The sequence below is a fragment of the Gambusia affinis genome, linkage group LG08, assembly GCF_019740435.1.
Source record: "Gambusia affinis linkage group LG08, SWU_Gaff_1.0, whole genome shotgun sequence".
In the NCBI taxonomy this organism is placed as follows: domain Eukaryota; kingdom Metazoa; phylum Chordata; class Actinopteri; order Cyprinodontiformes; family Poeciliidae; genus Gambusia; species Gambusia affinis.
This window is the reverse complement of record NC_057875.1, coordinates 4,555,673-4,578,535: the sequence shown is the minus strand read 5'-3', so window position 1 is coordinate 4,578,535 and position 22,863 is coordinate 4,555,673. Positions and strand designations below refer to the sequence as shown.

General features: G+C 39.7%; 1 protein-coding gene across 1 annotated transcript; it reads right to left on the bottom strand.

Annotated features, from left to right (window-relative positions):
• Nucleotides 1-38: 38 nt before the first annotated feature.
• Nucleotides 39-21,040, bottom strand: rpgrip1l (RPGRIP1 like). The gene is made up of 26 exons (XM_044125912.1): nucleotides 20,934-21,040; nucleotides 18,204-18,299; nucleotides 17,493-17,637; nucleotides 15,927-16,234; nucleotides 14,672-14,771; nucleotides 13,614-13,757; nucleotides 13,430-13,535; nucleotides 12,765-12,911; nucleotides 12,616-12,689; nucleotides 11,636-11,775; nucleotides 11,442-11,548; nucleotides 11,307-11,357; nucleotides 10,467-10,646; nucleotides 10,243-10,360; nucleotides 8,892-9,344; nucleotides 8,389-8,507; nucleotides 7,555-7,888; nucleotides 6,782-7,059; nucleotides 6,593-6,691; nucleotides 5,532-5,600; nucleotides 5,315-5,453; nucleotides 4,875-4,963; nucleotides 3,630-3,816; nucleotides 2,839-2,923; nucleotides 1,359-1,495; nucleotides 39-729 (listed from the first exon to the last, which is right to left on the bottom strand). The coding sequence occupies exons 2-26, from the start codon at nucleotides 18,289-18,291 to the stop codon at nucleotides 626-628; spliced, it is 3,801 nt and encodes a 1,266-aa protein (XP_043981847.1). The 5' UTR covers nucleotides 18,292-18,299; nucleotides 20,934-21,040; the 3' UTR covers nucleotides 39-625.
• Nucleotides 21,041-22,863: the final 1,823 nt, after the last annotated feature.

The window sequence follows — 22,863 nt, the reverse complement described above, 5'->3', positions numbered from 1 at the left end:
CTTGAAATAAAGAGAATAACATTTCCAGAACAGGCATGTTTGGACTCTGAAGAAACGTTTATTAGAAAGATCTACGTTCAAAATAATTTAGGGCACAGAGTGAGACTGTTTGCTCAGTCTGGTATAAAAACATGAAATCAAGTGAGGCGTTGTTTTTGCTTGTTTCTCGTCATCGGAAGTGAAACGGTAAAACATTCAGGTGTTTTCTCACCTGTCGGCGCTGCAGGAGGAACCACCTGAGGCTGACTAGCCAGATGAGCTCCTCCAACCTGCAGAATAACAGCTTCTGCAGATAACCTGAGTCCAAACAGCTCACAGACTGCAGAAAATGCACAACGCTGTGTTTGACATTATCCTGTCTGTCCTGACTTCGTCTGATTGGCAGTGAGAGATCTGAAGATGGGAAACGGATCAGAGATTCTAACAAATTAAGGAGTGATCATATTTACAGGCAGCTTCCTGTCAGCTGAGGCTCTGGAGCTGAAAGAATCACTCTCGTTGATTCCCACTGTGCAGTTCAAAGTCTCTCCTGGACGTTTAAAAACCAGGAAGCTTTACTCTCCGTTTATCCTAATGGACCAACAGAACAGCGAACCGAATCCTCCTGAAATCAAGAGCTGCAGCTTCACTCCAGGTCCTGGTCCTCCATGATGGCCCGCAGAGCCTGGAGTCCCTCCATGGACACGGTCAGCTGTCCCACCACCTGGCTGCTGTCCTCCACGTCCAGCACTGCAGAGACATGGAGATACTGAGCAGTAGAGGGGAGATATAGCTGCAGAAATAAGCAAAGAAACTGACAGATCTGCAGATTTTGGAACAAAAAATAGTAAAAAACAAAAAATACTTAAAGAAGTACTATTTGTTGGTGAAAAAAGATCTGCAACCTTCTTCAAATCTTTAAAATATTTATTAAAGCAGGCATCTGAATATAAAACTGTACAGATCTTTGAGTCGTAGCTTTCCAGTAAACCTGGGAAGTAGGAACGGAGCTGCGTTTGACATAACATAACGTTCTAGTTAACAAGTCGGAACATGGCGGTGCCCATGAAATTTGTTTTCAAAAGCTCTTACATCATTTAAACTTCACTTTCCACAAGCTAACACCATTTTCAATTTGTTCAGTTTAGAGCTGCAGGCACTGCATGTAACGCTGACCTTAGATGAACTCTTACATGTGTGACTTCCTGTAAAAATAAACATGTTTCCACCACATCTTACTACTGCTGAGGCGGAGGGCGGCCATATTGAAACAAGTCCACTTTACAAATCGTAACTGGTAGATCTTAATGACGGAGCTGAATCAGATGATCCTTTTACTCTCTGTGTGTGTGTGTGTGTGTGGGTGTGTGTGTGCTCACCGCTCAGGCTGGCCTCCATCATATCCGCCTGTTTCTCCAGGATCTCTGGGATCCTCAGATAGGCCACGCCCACATCCTCACACTCCCTCTCTTGCTCCTCTTCTTCCGGCGGCTCGCTCACCACTGTGAACCGGATTCTGTTAGCAGACACATCATCATCATCATCATCATCATCATCAAACTTATTCAGGTGCGATTTTAATTGTGTTTCGTATTTAATGAAAACATAGCAATTGCAAAGTTTAGTTTTTTCGACATTAGCAGAATAATAAACAAAGTTTTGATCACATTTGTAACAGAAACGCAGCGAGTGACACAAACATTTGTCCCTCCCTTTCTGAAATGTGGGATCGGTTTAAAATCTAGTAGAAAATCACAGTCTCTAGAAATTCAATACAGCGTCAGATGGAACAGTGTATAAGCTAAAATGGGCCAAAATGATAACTTTGGCTAATTTCCATTCATTCAACCACTGGATGAAGATATAAAATTTAATTTCATGCTAAAACTGGAAACTGATTAAACTGAGGCTCTCATGATGATTTGACTTTTTGTTTGGTTTAACATTTAAAAGTTCCTTGAAACATTTAAATTGTATATTTAAATATCAATCTCTTTGACAAAGCAGCTTCCTCAGCGGTTGGCCTGCAGGTTTGTTGGTTTTTCTTTTGTTTCGTTGCCAGACTAACAGCTGGCTCTGGTTTCCTTCCTTCATATCTGATCTCCAGATCCTGCTGGAGGAAAATGCGGCCACATCAAGGAATCATGTTTTATTCACTAACAGATGAAAGTAAGAGATTAACTGAACACTGAAACACTTCCAGAGCAATCTGATGCATAAAAACGGGAATATTCCTGGAAAACAGAGATGAACCTGTTTAAACTCAAAGCTCCTCCCAACAGACTTAAAACCAATAAATGTTCACTTTCCTGAAGACATTTACACTGTTATTATTATTTATATATTCTGTCATAATATATACAACATAATAAAGGTATTTCCATCCTAAACACATCCCATGTAATCTGGTTAGCGATAGCATACTTGGGTAGTCATCTTGATGTCACTTCCTGTCTCACCGTTCTCATCTCCTGACCTCCACGGTTTTAATAGTTTAGTTTTATTTTATTGTGACCTTTTGTTTATCCAATTCAGTTAGTTTTAATTAGTTTTTAGAGTGGATTTGCTAGTTATTATTAGTTACATATTGTTTAGTTTTAGTTTAGCTTTTATTAGTTGCAGTAGTAGTTTTAGTTTTTTCAATCTTTGGTTAAAAATTCAAAGTATTGTGATTATGTTTACATCAAACGGGTAATGAATACTCAACAGAAGTTTTATAAATGCACAATATTGTTCCAGTTAGTTGTAGTTTTTTCCCCCTTTAATTTAGTTTTTATTTATTTCAGTTAATGAAAATGTTTTCTCAATTCCAGTTTTTATTATTTGCTGGTTTTAGTTAAATGTTATAATATTGCTTACCTCTCCATCTGAGAGTTTCGGCCCTGCAGGACTTCCTTTAGCAGCCGTCGCCTCGCTGCGTTGTTCTCTGCGTCTACAAGAATCACTACGGAAACACAAACAAGCCAACAAACAAATGTTACAAACACACAAACAATAAGCATAACGGGATTTCTTCTGGGGTCGTAATTACGCTCTCAAACTGTGAAGCAAGTTGGCTTTATCTGTTTTTGTAAAATGTATTACATTTAAACCAGTTTAAATGCTGGTTATCAGTACAAACTAGCCTTTTTATGTAAGTTAAAAAAAAATCTCTCTGGATTTGTGCTCACTCAAGTATGCAGAGCTGCAGATTTCAACAAAGTACAGATGAATCAGAGTCTGTTTTAGTCAGAGGTGGCAGAGTAGCCAAAAATTGGACTCAAGTAAGAGTAGAACTACTTCAATATAATTTTAAGTAAAAGTAAAAAGTAGCCATCCAAGAAATTACTCAAGTTAGAGCAAAACAGTACTTGGTAAAAAGTCTACTCAAGTACTGAGTAACTGTCATTTAATATTTAAAAATTACATTATCGGATGGACCAAAATATAAAGTTAATTTTAAATTTTGACCACAAAAATCTGATTTGACAAAAAGTCAGATTGAATCACCTCAGGCTGCGGTGAAAACGTAGACTTCAACCCATTTTCTATCTTTAACAGAGCAAACTTCCTGTTTAAATTCAGCATCAGAAACTTGAATTTGGCTCAAAACGAAAACTGAAACTCAAGAGTCTCTGAACAGAACCAGGCGTGATCCGGGAGTTACAGACCTTTGCTGTAGTTGAAGTTGATGCTGCGGCCCAGTGGGGGTTTGGGCAGCGACAGCGGCGTCTCCTCGGTGGGCAGATCCAGGAAGTTGTACTCCACAAACAGACGCACCACGGTGTCGTCCAGCGCCAGCCGGGACTCAGGCGTCAAGCTGAGCGAAACCACCTCCACCCGGACTCGCTCACACAGCTGAAAACCAAACATCGTTTCACTGAATCAGGTTAATGAAGCTGCAGCTGGATTTAAAAACAAACTTTATGGTTCAGTTCACAACACAAACTCACAGACTAAAGCTGTTATATGTACAATATGTTTTTCTTTAAAATTTGTCATGAAATTGATTCAATAGACTTCAGATATTGAATCAAAAAACTGGAGTTGATGTTAGTTCTAGTGTTTTAAAAATGTTAGAAAATAGAATAAAACGTAACAATATGTCATTCTTAATCCTTTAAGTCACAAATTTGTGAACTTTAATGCTCAGAAGGAAAATAAAAATGCAAAAACAAATTGTATGACATTTTTTAAAAATAATTAATTAAACATGTAGTAGTGGAACAGTAATATTTAAGCAATTGTAGGTCCAAAATGTAAAAAAACAGTTTCAGGCAAAGGATGCAAAAAAATATATCGGTACTAACATCAGTATTGGCCAATATTAGTCATTTTTCATATATCGGTATCAGCACAATAAATAAAACTGGGCCGAAATTAACAATCAATGTTTATGTCCATATTGTTGCCATCTGTCTCTGGTAGTTTCTTTCTCAGAAGGTGGGAAAAGAACTACCCACCTTCTGTTCTGACACCCAGAAAGTGTCAGAACTGTAGAAAAATACCTAGGATATCTGTAAATATCGGTTATCAGCCTTAACAGCAAGACTGACATCGGGTATTGACATCGGGTATAAATTTTCATATTGGTGTATCCATATATTGGACAATTGCTTTAACAAATCAGGCTTAAGATTTGAGTTATTTGTGTTTTTGTGTGTTTGGAAACATTTTTTAATATAGGTTTAGCGTAGCAACAAAACCTGGGTCAGTGTTTGTCCTTGCAGATATTAATCATTAACAATAAAATTAAAACGCAAACAGCGTCATCTTTCCACATCTTTTATTTTAAGATTCTGACATTTGCTTCCTGAAAAAAAAGGACAGAACAAAATATTAAAACGGCTGCAAATGGACCCCGGGCCATATTTTGGACGCCCTTAGTTAAATGACATCATGTGGCGTTCACTGACCTTCCTCTGTGTTGCCTGTCCCTGAACGATGCAGTCGTCACTGTCGGACGCTCCATGAGGCTCAGCAGCAGCTGGAGCTTCCTCCACATCTGGAACAAATCAAAACAACAAAAAAATAAACTTAGGTTAGTTTTGTTTCAGTTCAGGTGGAATAAGATATTTGCACTAGAAACCAAACAAAAATGCTTGGTAAGATTTTGTGTTTCTGTATTTCTGTAAGTCAGAATATCTTTTTTTATTTACATGGTAAAGCATCAAACTTGCTGGATTTTATGCGCTCTGTAAGACGAAGCCTTTGAATTCATCTCAGACTGATGCTCCATCGCTACATTTTCTCTTCCTCTTTATTTGGAAGTTATTTTAAATAAAAAGCTAAATAAATTCACCCTGAAATATGGAAAATGTTCATCCAGTCTTTTTTTAATGATCAACATTCCAACCTTCGATGATTTCCTCGGAGATGTCAGAGTCGTCAGAGTAGGACTGCGGGTCCTGAACCAGCTGCCCTTCGGAAACATGAGACTCTTCCTCATCATCATCGCCTTCCTCTGCTGTCCTGTGAGGAGCTTTGGGCGCCGCCTATGAAGACAAACGGGTCAGGGGGAGGATGAGTCATTCACAAGAGTCACTGTTAGAATAACTCATGTCTGAGTTTACCTGAACATCAGGTGAAAACGTCGTCTTCCGTTTATCTGGAAGACTTTCTGCTGAGCTCCGTTTATCAAACTGTGAAAGAAACATGAAAACAATTTTTATCCACTGAACATAAAAGACGAAGGCCTGAAGCCTCGTGAAGAGTAAAGAATATCTGACTCAATATCAAAATGCAACGGGTGGCTTAGTTTCAAACTTTAGTTATGTTAAAATTCAATTCTGCATTCCAACACTGTGCTTGGCCTGTTTTTGATTTACTGGTCGAGGTGCTAAAGTTCACAAACAGCGATGGGAGCTTTGTGATGGAGAAAATGTGGCTTAATCGATATCGTCAACTGAATATTAGCCAATAAAGGTGACCTATTACGCTTCCTTAAACAGGTTAGGTCTAGGATCTATACAAACATGCTTATTACATGTTTGTATAGATAATGAGATTTTAGTTTGCTCAGAGTTGTTTTAGGGTCTCCTGTTGCTGAAGGCCACACCTCCCAACTCAACATTTACACTCGCGCAGGAAAATGGATGCGAACAGATGCGCAATTATACAACCATACATCTTTGAAAAGCATTAGCAGAGCCTCCTGCACAACCAACAAGAATGGAGCAAGTGGTTTCTGGATGGTCAACAACTAGGCACTTGTGTTTTCCAGTAGCCATTATTCAGCGCTTATAGCAGCAAAACCAGCTGACTGAACATTGTGGAATTCAGTTTGGGTTGCTAGGTAACGGGCTGGATCTCAACGTGGGTTGCTAGGTAGCGGGTATTTCCCGCTGAATGTGATTTAACAATTGGAAGGTTTTTTAAATGGCTCATTTTCCAGACACCAAAAACATGAACTTACTGCCAAAAAACGGTTTGAGTGCTTTTTTAAGCTTTGGGTTGTTTAGAAGCAGTGGAAACACAAATGGAAGTACAAAATTTGTGTAAAATGTGAATTTTGAGTAATAAGTCCCCTTTACCTACCGCATTTTGGTACTTTTTCTGTTTTGATAGTTGTTTCTCCACTTCTTCATGAACAAATCAGAGTTTTTGGGATCAAATAGTTTAAAACTAATCTCACCTTTTCTTCTTCAGGTGTCACATCAACAAATGTGACCCGTTTGGCCCCTGATCCGTCCCGCTCCAGTGTCCTCGGTCCTCTGATTGTGGGCAGTACCACCTAATGTTAAAACAGACGATAACACCTTTCTCTGTCTGAAATTCTGCACAGTGACTGTGAACTCAAAGATGCCAAAGGTGAATGTCTGACCTTAGAAACCGTTGCAGCGTCAGAGTCAGAGCTCCTAAACTTTTCCATCTCCTCCTCCAGCATCTCTTCAACATCTTCCCCCCATCCGTCTTTCTTCTTAACGTTCACCTGCTCCTGATGAGGATGGGCCGGTTCTCCAGCCTGATGCTCTGGGAACAATCTGGGCTCTTCAGCAGCTCTGGTGATCCCCGCTGAGGGACTGTAGGCGGACTTCCACCTCAGCGTTACGTCTAAGCTGCCTGCAGGTTTTCCAGAGGGATCAGCAAGTTCAAACATACCTGAAAAAAAAACACACCAAACTGAGCAGCAACAACAAGCAAGGTTGGTTCACTTTTCCCACAGAAAAAAATTCAAACATTTAGCACCATTTCATTAATATTAAGGATTTATTGAGTTAAAACAAGCTCCTCTATATTGGTGAAAAGTTACTTATTTCAAGTGTAACAAGATGTTTGCACAAGAAACTAAACCAAAAATACTTGATAAGATTTTGTGCATTTGCAATGTGAAATCTAGTATAGCTTCATAATTTTTACATACTTGAACATTGGATATACTACTTATAATACAGCTACTTATACTACTTATAATATTTTTGATAAAATATTTGGAAAACACGCTTTTGTTAAGAGAGAAAAGAAAAATATTTTTAGGACCCCCCAAACATAAATCGGGGCCCTGCTCTACTGGCCCAGTAACTCTGAGTTATTCCACTCAGGATGATTAAAGTGTCTTATTTACCTGAATTCCAGTAAATCCCTCATAAATCTCACCTGAGACCTCCTGACCTCGGGTCAGGGACAGCAGCGGCACTCGGGTTTTCCCCAGGTAGGCATCCAGCTGCTCCTCTTTGTAGTCGAACACGTAGAACTGGAGCCCCTCCGTCTTCAGGAACCGGTCCAGGTCATCGTCCATCAGGACGGAGTAGGACTTGAGGTCGTTGAACTCCGGCTCGCCGCTGTCGTCCACGGTGGCCGTCGGATAATCGGGGAAGTCAAAGAACTTGTAGACGACGTAGGGACTCGGTGAGCCGAGGCTCCTGGACCGAAGGCCTCGGCACCGCTGGACACAGATCAGGAGTTCATTCCTGCTGGCGCCGGTCGGTGGCTGAGTTAGAAAAATAAAAGAAAGGAGAAAAAGTACAGAAAATTACTGAATGAACTACGATGGACGGATGGATGGATGGATGTTCTGATGGATGGATGTTCTGATGGATGTTCTGATGGATGGATGAATGTTCTGATGGATGGATGTTCTGATGGATGGACAGATGGATGGATGGATGTTCTGATGGATGTTCTGATGGATGTTCTGATGGATGGACAGATGGATGGATGGATGTTCTGATGGATGTTCTGATGGATGGATGGATGGATGGATGGATGTTCATATGGATGGATGGATGGATGTTCTGATGGATGGATGGATGGATGGATGGATGGATGTTCATATGGATGGATGGATGGATGTTCTGATGGATGGATGGATGTTCATATGGATGTTCTGATGGATGGATGGATGTTCTGATGGATGGATGGATGGATGGATGTTCATATGGATGGATGGATGGACAGATGGATGGATGGATGGATGTTCTGATGGACGACCTGTGGTTGGTCCACAGCCTTCATCTTGTCTCGGTTGGTGCTGGTCGTCTCTGTTATTGGGTTCTTCAGTCGCAGCCAGTATTCCAGGGACCCAAAGCTTCGGGCGTCTTCATGAATTCCTGATTAAAATATAAAAATACTTTTTACTTTTTACACAGAAAAGCCAAACTGATTAAAGTTTGACATCATCAACATGTTCAAAGCGAAAGCAGCACAAATGAAAATCATTACTGCCCAACATAGTCGAGTTGATTAAGATCCATTTTGCCTGATTTGAAGATGTTGGATGAGGCTGGTTGACATTTCATGACCTCTGGAAACATTTATTAATATCTTTAAAACAATTTTGTTTTATTTGAAGGTGGGGGCACCAACTTCACTCAGGTCCTCCACAGGTCTGTGCTCCGTTATTTCTGTCAAATAAGACCAACGGTCGTCTCCCCTGTGGTTTTATTTATGAATTATAGCTTGTTGCCGGGTTGCATGTGGGCGTTGTCACTCACCAACCAGCGGGATGCTGCCGTAAACCTTCCCCTGCTGCTCCAGCAGCTGCTGCAGCCACAGCTGCGCCGTCGCCACCGTCCTCCAGTCCACTCCCAGCGCCTGGTGCAGCTCCACCTTCACCGGGCTGCGGCGCAGGTACTCCACCAAGCGCTCGTCCGTGTTCATCACGTACTTGGAGGTGAAGCCGTACCTGGGGCTGCGGCCCGTCGCCACTGGAGTGGCGTGCGGCTCGAACAGGTAGAAGGAGTAGGTGCAGAAGGTGGAGGGCTCTGCGTCACCGAGAGCCTGCAGGGCCGAAGGAGTCAGCGAGGCGCAGACTATCTGCAGCTCCAGGAGGTTTTCTCCTCGGCCCAGATGGACGTCTTCATTGGAAATCTCCGCCTCATTTTCAGCCGTCATGTCCGGTTTGAAGGAAAAGGACTTGGTGCCGTAAGCAATGTCTCTGAGCTGACCTACAGAACCAGAACAAATACTCAGCTGAAGGATCATCGAAGCAGCTGGAGCAGAAACTGAAATTTGTTTGTTTGCTTCTAGTAAACAAACATCGTTTAAAGATACACATTTTCCTGCAACAGTAATTCTGTGTGAGAAAAACATTCATTTTAGAAATTCAAATTCTTTAACAATTTAGTTTTTTAAATCTGTAAAAAGAGAAGAGGTTAATTTTTCAAAATTATATTTTTTGCCAATAATTCATTTATAAATCTCCCAGTTTCAATATAAATATTTAATAAGCTAATTAAATATGTAGTTTACTAAATATTCACAAAATATTTAAATAGAAAGCTTAAAAATGATTTTGTTTGGAGCTTATTTTTAGTTAGAAAGCTAAAGGTTTAGTTTGGAGCTACATATTTAATCAGCAAACTAAATATTTGGTTAGCTAACTAAAGCAAAAATATTTAGTTATAAGGTTATATGTTTAGTGTGTTGCTAAATATTTAGTTAGCAATCTAACAAACATTTAGTTTGGTGCTAGATATCTAGTTAGGAAGCTGTAAGTATTTATTTTGGAGCTGCATTCTTAGTAAGCTAAAAAACTAGTTTGAAGTAAAATATTTAGCTAAAACAATTTAGCAAAATTTTGAGCTAAATATTTAGTTTGGAGTTATATTATTAGCAAGCCCAATAATTAGTTTGAAGCTAAATATTCAATTAGAAAGCTAGAAAATGTTTAAGTTGGAGGTAAATAAATGCTTAGCAAGCTTATTTATAAGCTTAAATATAAATATTTAGATTGGCACTAAATATTTAGATAGGTTCAGTCTTTAGTCTACACAGTAACCTCTGGTTTTAATGACAGACAAATTTAAATAAAATCCAACTGTGGATGGACGTTTCGATGAATACCTTCCAGCTTGGAGATCTTTGCTGCTCTGGCGTCCAGCAGCTGAATCTGACGCTCCAGCTTCTGCTCAAATCCGACTTTATCGCTGCTCATCTTCCGTAAAGCCGCCTCCAGCTCCACCTGAAGACCGATGGGACAGAAAACAGACAGAACAGAGTTTTTATGTTCTAATCGGCTAAACTCTGAAGCTAAAGTGATGTTTGCTGGTCTGTGTGTCCTTCTCCACCTTGTAGTCTTTGCTGATCTGGCTCTCCATGTTCAGGAGGTTCCTGGTCTTCTCCAGCTCCTGGATGGTTTCAGCGTGAGCGGCCCGCAGCTCTCTGATGGAGCCCTGCTGGGCGCCGCTCCCATCCTCATCCACCTCCAACAGGAAGGCCAGGTCTCCGCTCTTCTCACACTTCTGCTTCTGAGAAAAGATCTGGATGTTACTTTTGCTCAGGGGGCTCAATAGGATCACTGCAAAAACACAAAATCTTACCAAGAAATTTCGGTCTAGTTTCTAGTGCAAGTATCTTGGTGCACTTAAATTAAACAAAACTAACTTACAAGTAACAATAAATCCTTAATTCTGTTGAAAAAGTGCTTGATCCATTGGCAGATTATTTTGTGCATAACATGGTAAAAATGTCTTGTTATCAGTAAAATAATCTGTCAGTGGATTTAGTCATTTATAATCACTATTAAGAAATTACTGACAAGCTCCTGTGGCTTGCTAAAATGTTACTTGTAAGTTAGTTTGGTCTTAATTCAAGCGCACTAAGATATTTGCTCTAATCTGAGACAAACTTCCAGAAAACTGCAAAATAGCAGAAACACTGAATCCTTATCAAGGATAAAAACCAACCAGCTTAGAGTTGCTTTTGAACCGAATAAATGAAACATTAACCAACATTTTGATGCGTAATGATGCAATGCCTACTTGTTTTCTCAATAGTTGACTGTTTTGTGACTTTGTATTTTTGTGCTTTTATGATGTAAAGCGCTTTGAACTGCCTTGTTGCTGATATGTGCAATAAAATAAACTTGACTGATTGATAGACTTGGTCATAATGTTTGAACTCCCTACTTTAATGAGCAGCAGGGCCTCTGTGAGTTCAGCCGCAGTGTAATCCTTCTCCTGTGAAGAGAGGACCGTCCGATTGAGCGTATTTATCATCTGAAGGATCAGATCTCAGGGTTACGGTTTGGTGGAGATGCTCACTCTGCTCTGGAGCTTCAGACGATCATTCAGTTTCTCCACTTGTTGCTTCTGTTCCAGAAACTGAAGCTGAAGCTTCTGGTTTTCTTCTGTCAGCTGCTCATTTTTGTCTGAATCAGTCAGAGAGATTTACTGATTTTACGTCACTTATTAAGCTGATTCAACCTGGAGGTTGACGTTATGAGACGGGAACAGACCTCTCTCAGACTGGATCCTGTCCAGGATTTCGTTTTTGTCCACAAGGTCGGCCTTGAGCGCCGTCTCCAGCTGGACGATCTGCAGCTTCAGCTGTTGCTCCTGGAGATGCCACTTCTGCTGCTGAGAGACGTCGAAGGCGCTGCGGACAAAACGAGAAACGGAGGCGAAGACGGTGAGACACAGCTGAGCTCAGACCCAACAGAGGCACGAAACTACAGAAACCTAAAGTCTGAGAGAATCTGGACAACGTTAAAGGTCAGCAACCCGTCCATAACGTTCTATAACGTCTAGGGCTTAGACGATTAATCCGATTAATCATGATAAATTGGTTATTGAAATAATCATCAAGACACATTACATAGAATATTTCTACCTTCAGTTGCAGTTATTGCATTTTTGGAAGTAAAATGTTTATTTTCTTGCTTTAAAAGGAAATGAATTAATTGCTTATTTGCATATTTTAATGTATTTTTAATATTGTATAAGTAACGCTTCAGTGGTTTGACGAAAAATCTGTAGAATCAGAGAAATTTTTATCCGAAAATAATAATCACCATAGTAACTTTGACTTTGATTCACCAGACAGACACACACCTGCAGTTTTAGTTCACGTTCAAGTTTTTATTGAAAGAAATTGATTTAGAAAAAAATTTTCTTGCCTGAATTTGATTTTTTTTTAATCTATATGAAATGTTATCTTTTTGTCTAAAATACCAAAATTTCCACTTAACTTCATATTTTTGATGATATGTCTGTTGATGTCATTTTTAAATACTAAATGATAATTTGATCAGGTACTCAGTACTTGAGTGGATTTTTTACCAAATACTTTTTTACTCTTACTTAAATCACTTATAGGACGGCTACTGCTTACTTTTACCTGGGTAAAAATATGTAGAAGTAGTGCTACTCTTACCTGAGAGTAATTTTTGGGTACTCTAAACTTTAAGTTCATAGCCCCGGCCGTTCACCTGCTCACCTGTTCAGTAGCTTCTTGTTGCTCTCCTTCAGCAGCTCCCTCTCCTGCTCCAGGTCACCGATCCGCTCCTGTAACTGTCGGCAAACACGGAGGCTACTGAGCGCGCTCACCGCAATGCCTGTAACCACGGTAACGGCTCCGCATCTCACCTGCTCCACCAGGATCTTGGTGACATTGACGGTCTGCAGCTGCTTGTCCAGCTCCAGATTCTTCATGCGCTCGGCTTTCAGCTGCGCCGTCAGCTCGTCCACCTTCGCCATCGCCGCGTCGTTACTCGCCTTCATCGTCCGCTGGGCCTGGAGAACACGGGTGAGCTTCGGTTTCTCCTGCTGCGGCGCTGAATGCGGACGTTAAATCTCACGAGAAGAAACATTTCAGCTGCTTGGTTTGACCCAAGGAAATGTTGGGCTTCAAACATCATTGCCACATTTAGCAGCGTGTACATGAGGTTGATTGCCAGAGCTAAGACACTCCTGGCTCTCATGGGTTGTTTTTGAAAACAACCAATCAAATAAAGTTTTCCTTAACAGCTAATTTCTGTCCAGTTTTTTATCTGACTTAAATTAGCATTTTAACAATTTTTGGGGTATGATTCCTTTTTAATTTTATTTTAATGTGAATGTGTGTTTATCTGCCATCATTGGTGGCCATGCTAACTGCGTGACAGGCTATGTTGTGGTCAACCAGCTGTAGCAGAGCAATGAGAAAGGGGCAGGGCGTGAGCATAAGAATGATTGGCAGCACTAAGACCCTCCTCCTGACTCTGATTGGTTGTTTCTCTAAATGTGTGATCATCCTAGATCAAACTTCTCACCTCCTGCAGCAGCTGATATCGGTTCTCCAGCTCTGTCACGGTGTTTGATCTGTCAGCCAGCTGCTTCTGTAGTTTGATCATCGACACGTTGCTGCTGACCTGTGACCTGCGAGGAAAGCAGGGTGTGTTTAAATCCCCGTGCTCTGGCTGCAGTCAGGCAGCTCTCCTCCATCAAGAAACCAACTTTAGAGTGGAAGTCTGCTGCTGTCGGGCCAGAAGGAGCCTCTCCTCGAAATCCTCCTCCCTCCTCCTCAGCTCCTCCTTCAGATCCTCTGACGCTCTTTCCAGCTCCTCCATGCGACTCCGCTGAGACTCCACCATGTTCTCTCTGGAGCACCATGAAACATCCACTCACTACAGCTCCTAAAACATTTCTGAATGAGCTTTTTCTCAACATTTTCAAACAAACACACAGCGGCTTCATCACTACAATAAGAAATCCTTTGCACGTTATTGTTTACGTCGGACGTTTTGCACATACGCACAACGCCGCAAGGCAAAAAGACGATTCTTTTACATGCCGTCCATAACCGCGCTCCAGCTGTAGAACAACTCTGTTCACAAAATGAAACCTCGAGATTTAGGTATTACTAATTTATTGCAGTGCGCCACAGCAAAGGGAAAAATGAAGCAGAAAAACCGTTGAAGAACAACCCAAAACCACGTTTTTCTCACCCTTTGTGTCAACTGCAATACACGCAGACTTGTTGCCATAGCGACTGTATCAAGATTCAACACCAAAAACATTTCCCACACAAAGAACAGGACATTCAGTCTGTTACAGTTTTATGTTTTTAGGCTTGATGTTTATTTTGAAATCCTTAATAATTTGTCAAAGTTAAGCCAGCGTAACCAAATTACTTCCTTCTCTCTCTCTCTCTCTCTATTTTTCTCTGAATTAAAACTTTTTTGTGACCTTGTTGTCATTAGTTGTCATTATGTTGACAATTAGTTGCAAAGCACTGCGTCCCTCTTTCTTTTATATATCAGGCACACATTTAAGATTTAGCATGTTACGTTGATAAATTGACAGTTAAAAACAATGCTAGTCATTGTCAGCTTTTTGCTCTCCAGCAGGGAGATGGGGGGCGGGATCTTGCGTGCATGACGTCTCGCTGCAACGGCTCTATAGTATTCAACCAAGAGACCTCTGAGACAAACATGGAACATATGACTCAGATGATACAAAAAGACACATAATTAATGATTTTGTGGTAATGATGCAAAACAAACAGAAGTTACAGGTTGCGGATCTCGGCCCTCGCCTCCTCCAGCAGGTTGTGTCCGTGTCGAGGAATCAGGCCAGTCGGAGGTCTCCTGCCTCCTTCCAGACTCCTCCCACCTGAGGAAGAGACATACTGAGTGAGTTTCTATCATCCTGACTGAATAGAACCAAACGGTCTGAACCGATTCAGACAATCATTACTGACCAGGTTCAACTGGTCGATACTAAACAGGTTCAAGTGATTCTGAATTGCCAGATTCAAACGGTCTGAAGTGAAATGATTCAACGGGCTTTGAGTGAATAGATTCAGATGATCCTTACTGAACAGATTCAGTTGGTCTGAAATGAACAGATTCAGATAATCTCGGCTGAAGAGATTCAGATCTTTCTGAGTGAACAGATTCAGATGATCTTTATCGAACAGATTCAGTTGGTTCTGACTGAAGAGATTCAAATGATCATAACTGAATGGACTCTGAGGAGACTGACTCACCATATTAAGTTGGTCTGAACTGAACAGATTCAGTTAGTTCTGAATGAACAGATTCACATGATAATGATTTAATAAATCCTAACTGAACAGATTCGGTCTCCTAATTGTAATAGACATGCTGCTCCACCTTTTTCACTTTTGATACCGACACCAATATTTGAGGTTTGGTATCGATTGATATTGATCAGATACAGAAAAACAGCCCATCTCACTAAAAACATTTCTTTTCATTTTTTTAAGACATAAATGTACCGCATAGCAGATTTATTTGCTAACTCTGCACCAGTACAGCACATTTAAAAACCCCAACAGCTTCACAAGCTTGGTCAAAGAAGTAAAAACTATTTTAATTTATCCGGTCAGTGCAATTATGAGTATAACAACAAATTTAAAATAAATAATAAACTTTCAAAAACAATAGGTTGACTACCTTAGTCAAAAAATGTAAAAATAAATTAAAACAAATGTTCAGTTAAATGGTTCAGAAAATGAAATTAGGAATCATATAATGTAAAATAAATAATAAAGAATAATGCCACTCAGAGAACAAAGTGTAGAATTAGACTGAATAGATCTGCCCTTATGATTGGACAAATTGAGTTAGAATTTTTGTCAATATTGGGACTGAAACAGACATTAGTATCAGATTAGAGCATCTCTATTCATAATCTGCAGCCGTGTGTTTATAATGAAATAAACTGGCTCCATCCTCTGACATTCTGTAAATGTTTCTCTTCATTATCAGTTGTTGGTTTTTTTTGCAGGCAGCCTGGACTCACTTCTTGGTCGAGCAGGAGATGAAGCATCATCTCTGAGTTTCTTCAGGCCAGAGTTCACCCGGGACGGAACGTGCTCATACTGCGTCTGCCTCCGGCTGTACGAGTTGATGATCTGCTGTTTGGCCACAAGGAGGCGCTGTTTCAGCCCCTCCTTCTCACCCTGCAGCGCTCTGACTTTCTCCTGCAGCTCGTCGACCATTTCCTCCATCTCCACGTCTCTGAATCGGGTCGGAGCGTGAGCTGTGCCGGCAGCCAGCTGCTCCATCCGCCCGCGGTCCTTCACCAGCTTCATCAGCTTCGTGCCCAGCCTGGTCAAGAGTCGCAGTGTTACTGAATGTCAGATTTACATTTACTGGAGTAACTTTTTTGGGAAAAGAAAAAAACTTTTAGAAGTATTTTTACTATGCTGCACGTTTTACTTTTACTTTAGTAATTTTGTTATTAAGTATCTCTACTCCTACTTGGGTAAAATGTCGGAATTTTCTACCCACTAACATGTTTTAGCCAAAAAATCACCAGATAGAAACACACCTGCAGTTTTCGTTAAAGTTTCAGAAGTTTTACATTGAAAAAAACTGATTTGGAAAAATGTTTCTTCAACCCGATTCTGTTATTTTGTAAATATGTTATATATATGAATAATTTTGCTCTTTAAAATATAAAATTTCCACGTAACTTTATATTTTGGTCCAGCTGATGAAGTAATTTATAAAATATTAAATAATAGATGTTTTGATCAGTAACTCAGTAGTTGAGTTGACTTTTTACCAAATACTGTTTTTACTCCTGGCATACAGCTCTGGAAAAAATTAAGAGGCCACTTAAAGTGATCAGTTTCTCAGATTTAAAAAAAAAAAAAAAAAAAAGATTTTATTGGCTCTAGTGGCCTTTATTTGATAGTTAATTGACGGGAAAGTGGGTGATAAAGAAGGGGAAGACATGTGGCAAAGGTCGCCAGGCCGGGAATCTAACTGCGACGGCCGGGTCAACGACTAACCCCAGTTTCTCTGATTTTACTCTTTATAGGTCTATGTTTGAGTACAATAAACATTGTTCTTTTATTCTATGAACTATTGACAACTTGTCTCTGAAACTCCAAGTAAAAATGTTGTATTTATTTGCAAAAAATGAGAAATGTTCAAAATAAAGAAAAAGATGCAGTGCTTTCAGACCTCAAATAAAGCAAAGAAAACAAGTTCATATTCATTTAGAAACAATGATGCTAATATTTTAACTCAGGAAGAGTTCAGAAATCAATATTTGGTGGAATAACGGGGACATTTTTAGTGCAGTGGGCTCGTCATTTTTTCCAGAGCTGTATATTGTGGCATCATTAGCATAAATTGCCATCGTGGTTTGCTGCAGGGCAAAAAGCAGGCTGAAAATAACACAAGTCCCAAGCAGCTGCCTTGGAGAACTCCACACTGGAATTCTTTTATAAAACATACACATTGCTTACACTGAGAAAGATAACTAGCAAACATGAAAGATAAAAATCAGGTCAGCCCCTTTGTGAGGAACAGATCCATTTGAAAACAGTAACACTGATTGGGGTGCGCCTCTCACTTCTTAATCTTGTCATTCTGTTTGTGAAGGTGCTGTTTTTGCTGCAGCGTCTCCTCCAGGAGACGCAGGTAGCGGTCCTCCAGCTCATCCCTGGACATCTTCCCGATGTTCTGCTTCTCCCGGGCGTGCTGATGCACACTCAGATCTGCAGGTGGAAACAGCATCAACACCTTTACTAACGTCAGACCTCAGACTGGGTATTTAACATTTCAATGTTAAATATGTTGACATGTTTGAGATAACTGAAAATACACTTCGATCCATTTAAGTCCAGTTGCTGGTTGAACTTTTAACAGTAGAAACAGGAACTGTACATATGTAGGCCTGTCACAATAATAATGGAAAAATTTTGCTGGACGATTAATTGTCCCAGAAGAAACAATAAAATTATTGTTTTGATACCATTTTAAAGTAATGTAATGGTAACATTGTAATAATGAAAGGACACATTCTCTCAAAGATCAATAATCTTTAAATTCTAACAAATGTTTAACACTGGACCTGGAAAACATTTTAAATATCCAAAATAAACCAGACGGATGACTTTAGTCATCCAGTTTTTGATTGAAAAAGAGAGAGAAAAGACAAAAGCAATAAATGACGCAAATAGAAATTACTGGGCTCATTTTAATTTATCATGTGATTAATTGATTTATTGTGACAGGCCTACAGATAGGTCTGTGCACACGTTATCCAGGAGGAGTGACGCACTTTGTGGAGCGGCGGTGAGTCGGGACAAGTTGATGGTCATGTCTCTGACCGGGAGGTCTGAAGCCGTCTCATCGAGGACATACGACATGTTCCGATCTGAAAACAAATACAACTTTCTTTAAATTGATCAGCTGATCCAGAATGCTGCTGCTCGCGTTCTCACTAAAACCAGGAAGATAGAGCACATAACACCAGTTTTAAAGTCCCTCCACTGGCTCCCTGTAGCTCAAAGAATAGACTTTAAAATACTGTTGTTAGTCTATAAATCACTGAATGGTTTAGCACCACAATACATTAAAGATCTGCTGCTGTTGTATCAACCTTCCAGAACTCTCAGGTCTTCTGGTTCTGGTCTGCTCTGCGTCCCCAGAACCAGAACCAAACGAGGAGAAGCGGCATTCAGCATCTATGCACCAAAAATCTGGAACAAACTTCCAGAAAACTGTAAAACAGCTGAAACACTGACTTCCTTTAAATCTCAACTAAAAACCCACTTGTTTAGAGTTGTATTTGAAACGTAATCAATTGTAAATTTATTGACGGAATCTGATTTAATGTTGTGTTTTTATTGTTGATTCCATGTTGCATTGTATTTTGTGTTTGATTTGATGTAAAGCACTTTGAAATGCCTTGATGCTGAAATGTGCTATACAAATAAAGTTTGACTGATTGATTGATTGATTGATTAAATTCTCAGATTTCAGTCACAGGCAACATCCAGCCGCAAACATTTAGATTAATAAAGAATTTATCTGTAGACAGCTTTTGCTGAAAACCTCTGAACTAGCTCCACCTCAGCATCTGATTTGCAAAGCAAACAGCAGAAATAGCACTGGGGTTGAGGAATTATTGCAAAGTTTATTATGATTTCATAAGAATTTTTATGTACAGTTTACGGTAATAACAGTGAACTTTACGTAAGATGTTCTGCAACTTCTAGAAGTGTCTTTGCTTCACCTGAGCTGAATAACCAGGTGATTAGCAGGACTCTGGAGGACCTGACTGCATACTGAGGAGGTAGTTCAGCCACTTATTGGAGCAGGTACACACAGGGCCGGCCCAAACCTCCACGGGGCCGTAAGCGGTTCTTAGTTTGCTAAGCTTTGGGCCAGCCCTGGGTACACATCTTAGCGAGGATGTGCACACCGACCATTGAGAACTGGAGTTGCAGACCTCTGCTAACCATTATGATGTCAACAAACCATAAAAACTAAAATTATTGTTAGTTTGTTGATTTCAAACTGTTATTTTGAAGTAGTTTGGTAAGTTTTACTTTTTTGATTTTGTTGGTTTGTCTGTAAGTGCAACACAGTCCCACCCATACAAACTACTGCCACAAAAAGGCTGAATTAAACATTTTAAATGCTTTTTATAATCACTTTCATTGTTACTGAAATAAATACGTTAAAATATTATGACAAGATTTTAAGTCCACAACATCCTTCCCAAATAGCACAAACACATCTCAGGTCAAATTCAGGAACTATAATAAACACAAACATTTGAGGTTTTTTGACCACCCTAACTTCCTGCTATTTATTTTTTAATTTCATACATGATTACATCCGATAAGAAGACTTGCTGATTGCACCTTTTCTCCTTCAGGTACACTTGTACATTATTTTCCAGAGTTAATATATTTTAGTTATATTTTAATAAAATGTTTAATAATGACAAGGTTTATGAGTTGAAGCTGGATTATGTTCACTAGTTTTTGTTCATTACGAAAACAATATGAAGAACTAATACTGATGTGATTTCATTTGTTGGATTCACAGATAGAGGGAAATATATGTAACCCATCCATCCATTTTCTAACACCTTTGTCCCTAGTGGGGTAGGGAGGGGTGCTGGTGCCTATCTCCAACTAAGGTTTCGGACGAGAGGCAGGGTCACCCTGGACAGGTCACCAGTCTGTCGAAGGGCAACACAGAGACAGACAGGACAAACAACCATGCACGTGCGCACACACACACACGCACACACACACGCACACGCACCCACCCACACACACACACACACACAGGGAAAATTTAGCTAGACCAATTTACCTAACAGTCATGTAATTGCATACTTCAATGTTTTGCAGTTCTAAATGTGTACTGTAATAAAAATACGCAATCTGAGTACGACTTTACAGTCTCCCCCACGTCAAATTGATCAATATCAATGTGTTACAGACAGATTCTGTCATAAACTTTCCACAAAACTCGTCTTATCATGTCTTTCTTGTAACAACACTTCAGAATAATACATTGGATAGTTTGTTTATTTCCTTATGGAGGCACATTTGTAAGAGCACTGACTTTGTGGACTGAACAGCGAGTTTATTTTGAGGGTTATGCTCTTGAGAAACTTGCCAAATCCTCTCTGGCAGGTCAAATGGATGGATAAATGGACGGATGATTAAATAAAACGATGGTTGGATGAATGGATGGAAATTAATGGAACCTTCTGGAAATTACACAAATATTTTATTTTCCCTTTTGCTATATTTTCTCATATCATATTTATCCTGATCTGTAAACATCTTAATAAAATTCCAGAAATTTTCCAGAGTAAATGGTTTATTCAAGTTTATCTCCATCAGACTGAAGCTAACGTCGAAGCTAAGGGTGTCACTTAATCACCTATTTAAGGTTAAATATGACCTTTTTAACATACATAAGTGTATGTTTCACTATAATGTACCACCTTTAGCATCTTGAGTACTTTGCAATCGCTTCTTACCTTTAAAAAAGACTTTATTCCCCTCAGAGTCACGGTTGCTACCGAAAACAACCGTTTATGTCGCTATGGTATTAGAACGCATGCGCAGAAGCGTAAAGCCTTCTGGGAATTGTAGTCTTTTTTTTAAAATAATGGCTCACAGCCTTTCTTCTTTGTGTTTATGCTGTTTTAAAGGATTGAAACAGTGATGTTAAGTGATATAAAGCTCTTAAAGCGAACAGGAATCTAAATAAATACAGTTCAAAAACTTTGTCTGACTGTGCAAAGAGGTTGTGTTTGTGTTTGTTTATGAATATTTGTGTTCATCTCCTGTGATTTCCATCATGTTTAAGCTATGACAGCCTGACAGTTTGTACATGCACATGTGAGCAGCGTGATGCAGAGGCGACTCGCGGCCGTATCACACAGTCTGACAGGCCGGCTGTCAGACGCCTCTCATGAATCTCCGATGGATCTAATTTTGCATCCTGAGATGAGCAATCCGGCTGGAAAGGATGAGTTTTCTCCACATGTCAGACTCCATTGGGCCGTGACACAGTGTGCTGTAACCTTTGACCCCTCCCCTCTTCTGGTAACACAGGGAAATCTGTCAGGGAGTTGGTCTGCCGTTCACATTCATGATGCCCACCAAGCTGGTGTTCAGCAGGCCATGCATGGGTCCGTGCAGCAGCTGTCAGTGCATGATCAGACGAGCGTGCAGGACCTTCGTACAGTCATTTCTACCTCCATATTCTAATATAGGCAGATTTCCCCAAAGCATATGGCGTCAGGCTGTTTATTCAGATTTACAAAGAGGAGGGAGGCAGGCAGGTCTGAGCATGTTACTCTTCAATGGGAGAGGGAAAATGTTGGTGTCTGCAGGTCCAGAGAAATCCAGGCGTCGTTGACCATAAAAAACTTAAAATAATACAAAAAACATGCAAGGTGACCAGAAAGAGATGGAAACAAATGGAAAATTAAGATGCATCAAATAAAAAAAGGAATTACAGCTAAGTCATCTAATCTCTGGGCTTCATTCTTTTTGAGTGAAATTAATGTTCAGCATGTCAAAGCAATTCATATTTAGGCTTTTGTTACATTTTATTGCATAAACAGCAGGAAGATATTTCTTCAACACAGCAATGTGCAAAGACCATATAATAGTCCTACAAACAAATATTCTAATTTGTTAGATTATTTTGTAGTATTAAGATAACTTGACAACTCTTGAGATTTTCTAGATTTTTGTATGAATTGGAAAAGCATTACATCATAAGAAACTGCAATAATGTAAATCAGACTCAAAGTCAAGTCAAGTTTATTTGTATTTGCGCAACAAGGCTGTTTAAAGGGTTTTACATCATAAAATGGTCAATAGGGGAATATATAGATAAAAACATAGCAGTACGCTTGGACTTTTTTCTTTTGTTAAATCTTCAATATCATATTTAAGATTAACAATCAATGAAGACCAACAGGAATTTGTAACACTTCCTCTTGCATTTTTTTATTCATGTATTTTTGGACAAATAATCTTATTATTTGTTTTATTCTAACAGAAAAGTATGTACTGACACCAAGTATCTATTTTTATTAGCCCTTAGTTTACTATTTGTTCAAACTAATTTGGATTTTTGTGTGCAAAAATGTTTTTGTCATCCGAAAATAAATATCATCAAAGAATTGTTATTTCTATAAAATTTATAGTATGGGCTCTAAAAGAAGCAGAAAACAGAATTTAAAGTTGCCTTGACAGTTTTTCTTACAACACCTGGTGGTTCTGATCTGGATTAAATGTTTGTGTGATTATCAGTGGCATCCTGGTCCTCTGAATTAGTCAGAAATCTCTGAAATATCCCGATGCACCGCTAGGTGGCAGCTGTTGAACGTCAGAGGGGATCGCGCTGTCATTGTCCTTCATTCAGAAGTCTGCTCCTCCGAAAGCTGCATT

What these genes read in the sequence shown, in the direction of transcription:
- rpgrip1l (XM_044125912.1), bottom strand. Translation starts at nt 18,291, where the DNA reads ATGTCGTATGTCCTCGATGAGACGGCTTCAGACCTCCCGGTCAGAGAC. An exon ending in AACAAGAAGCTACTGAACAG is followed by an intron (nt 11,776 to 12,615) that starts GTGAGCAGGTGA and finishes TTTTGTCCGCAG; the next exon opens with CGCCTTCGACGTCTCTCAGC. An exon ending in CCGAGGTCAGGAGGTCTCAG is followed by an intron (nt 7,060 to 7,554) that starts GTGAGATTTATG and finishes TTTTTTTTTCAG; the next exon opens with GTATGTTTGAACTTGCTGAT.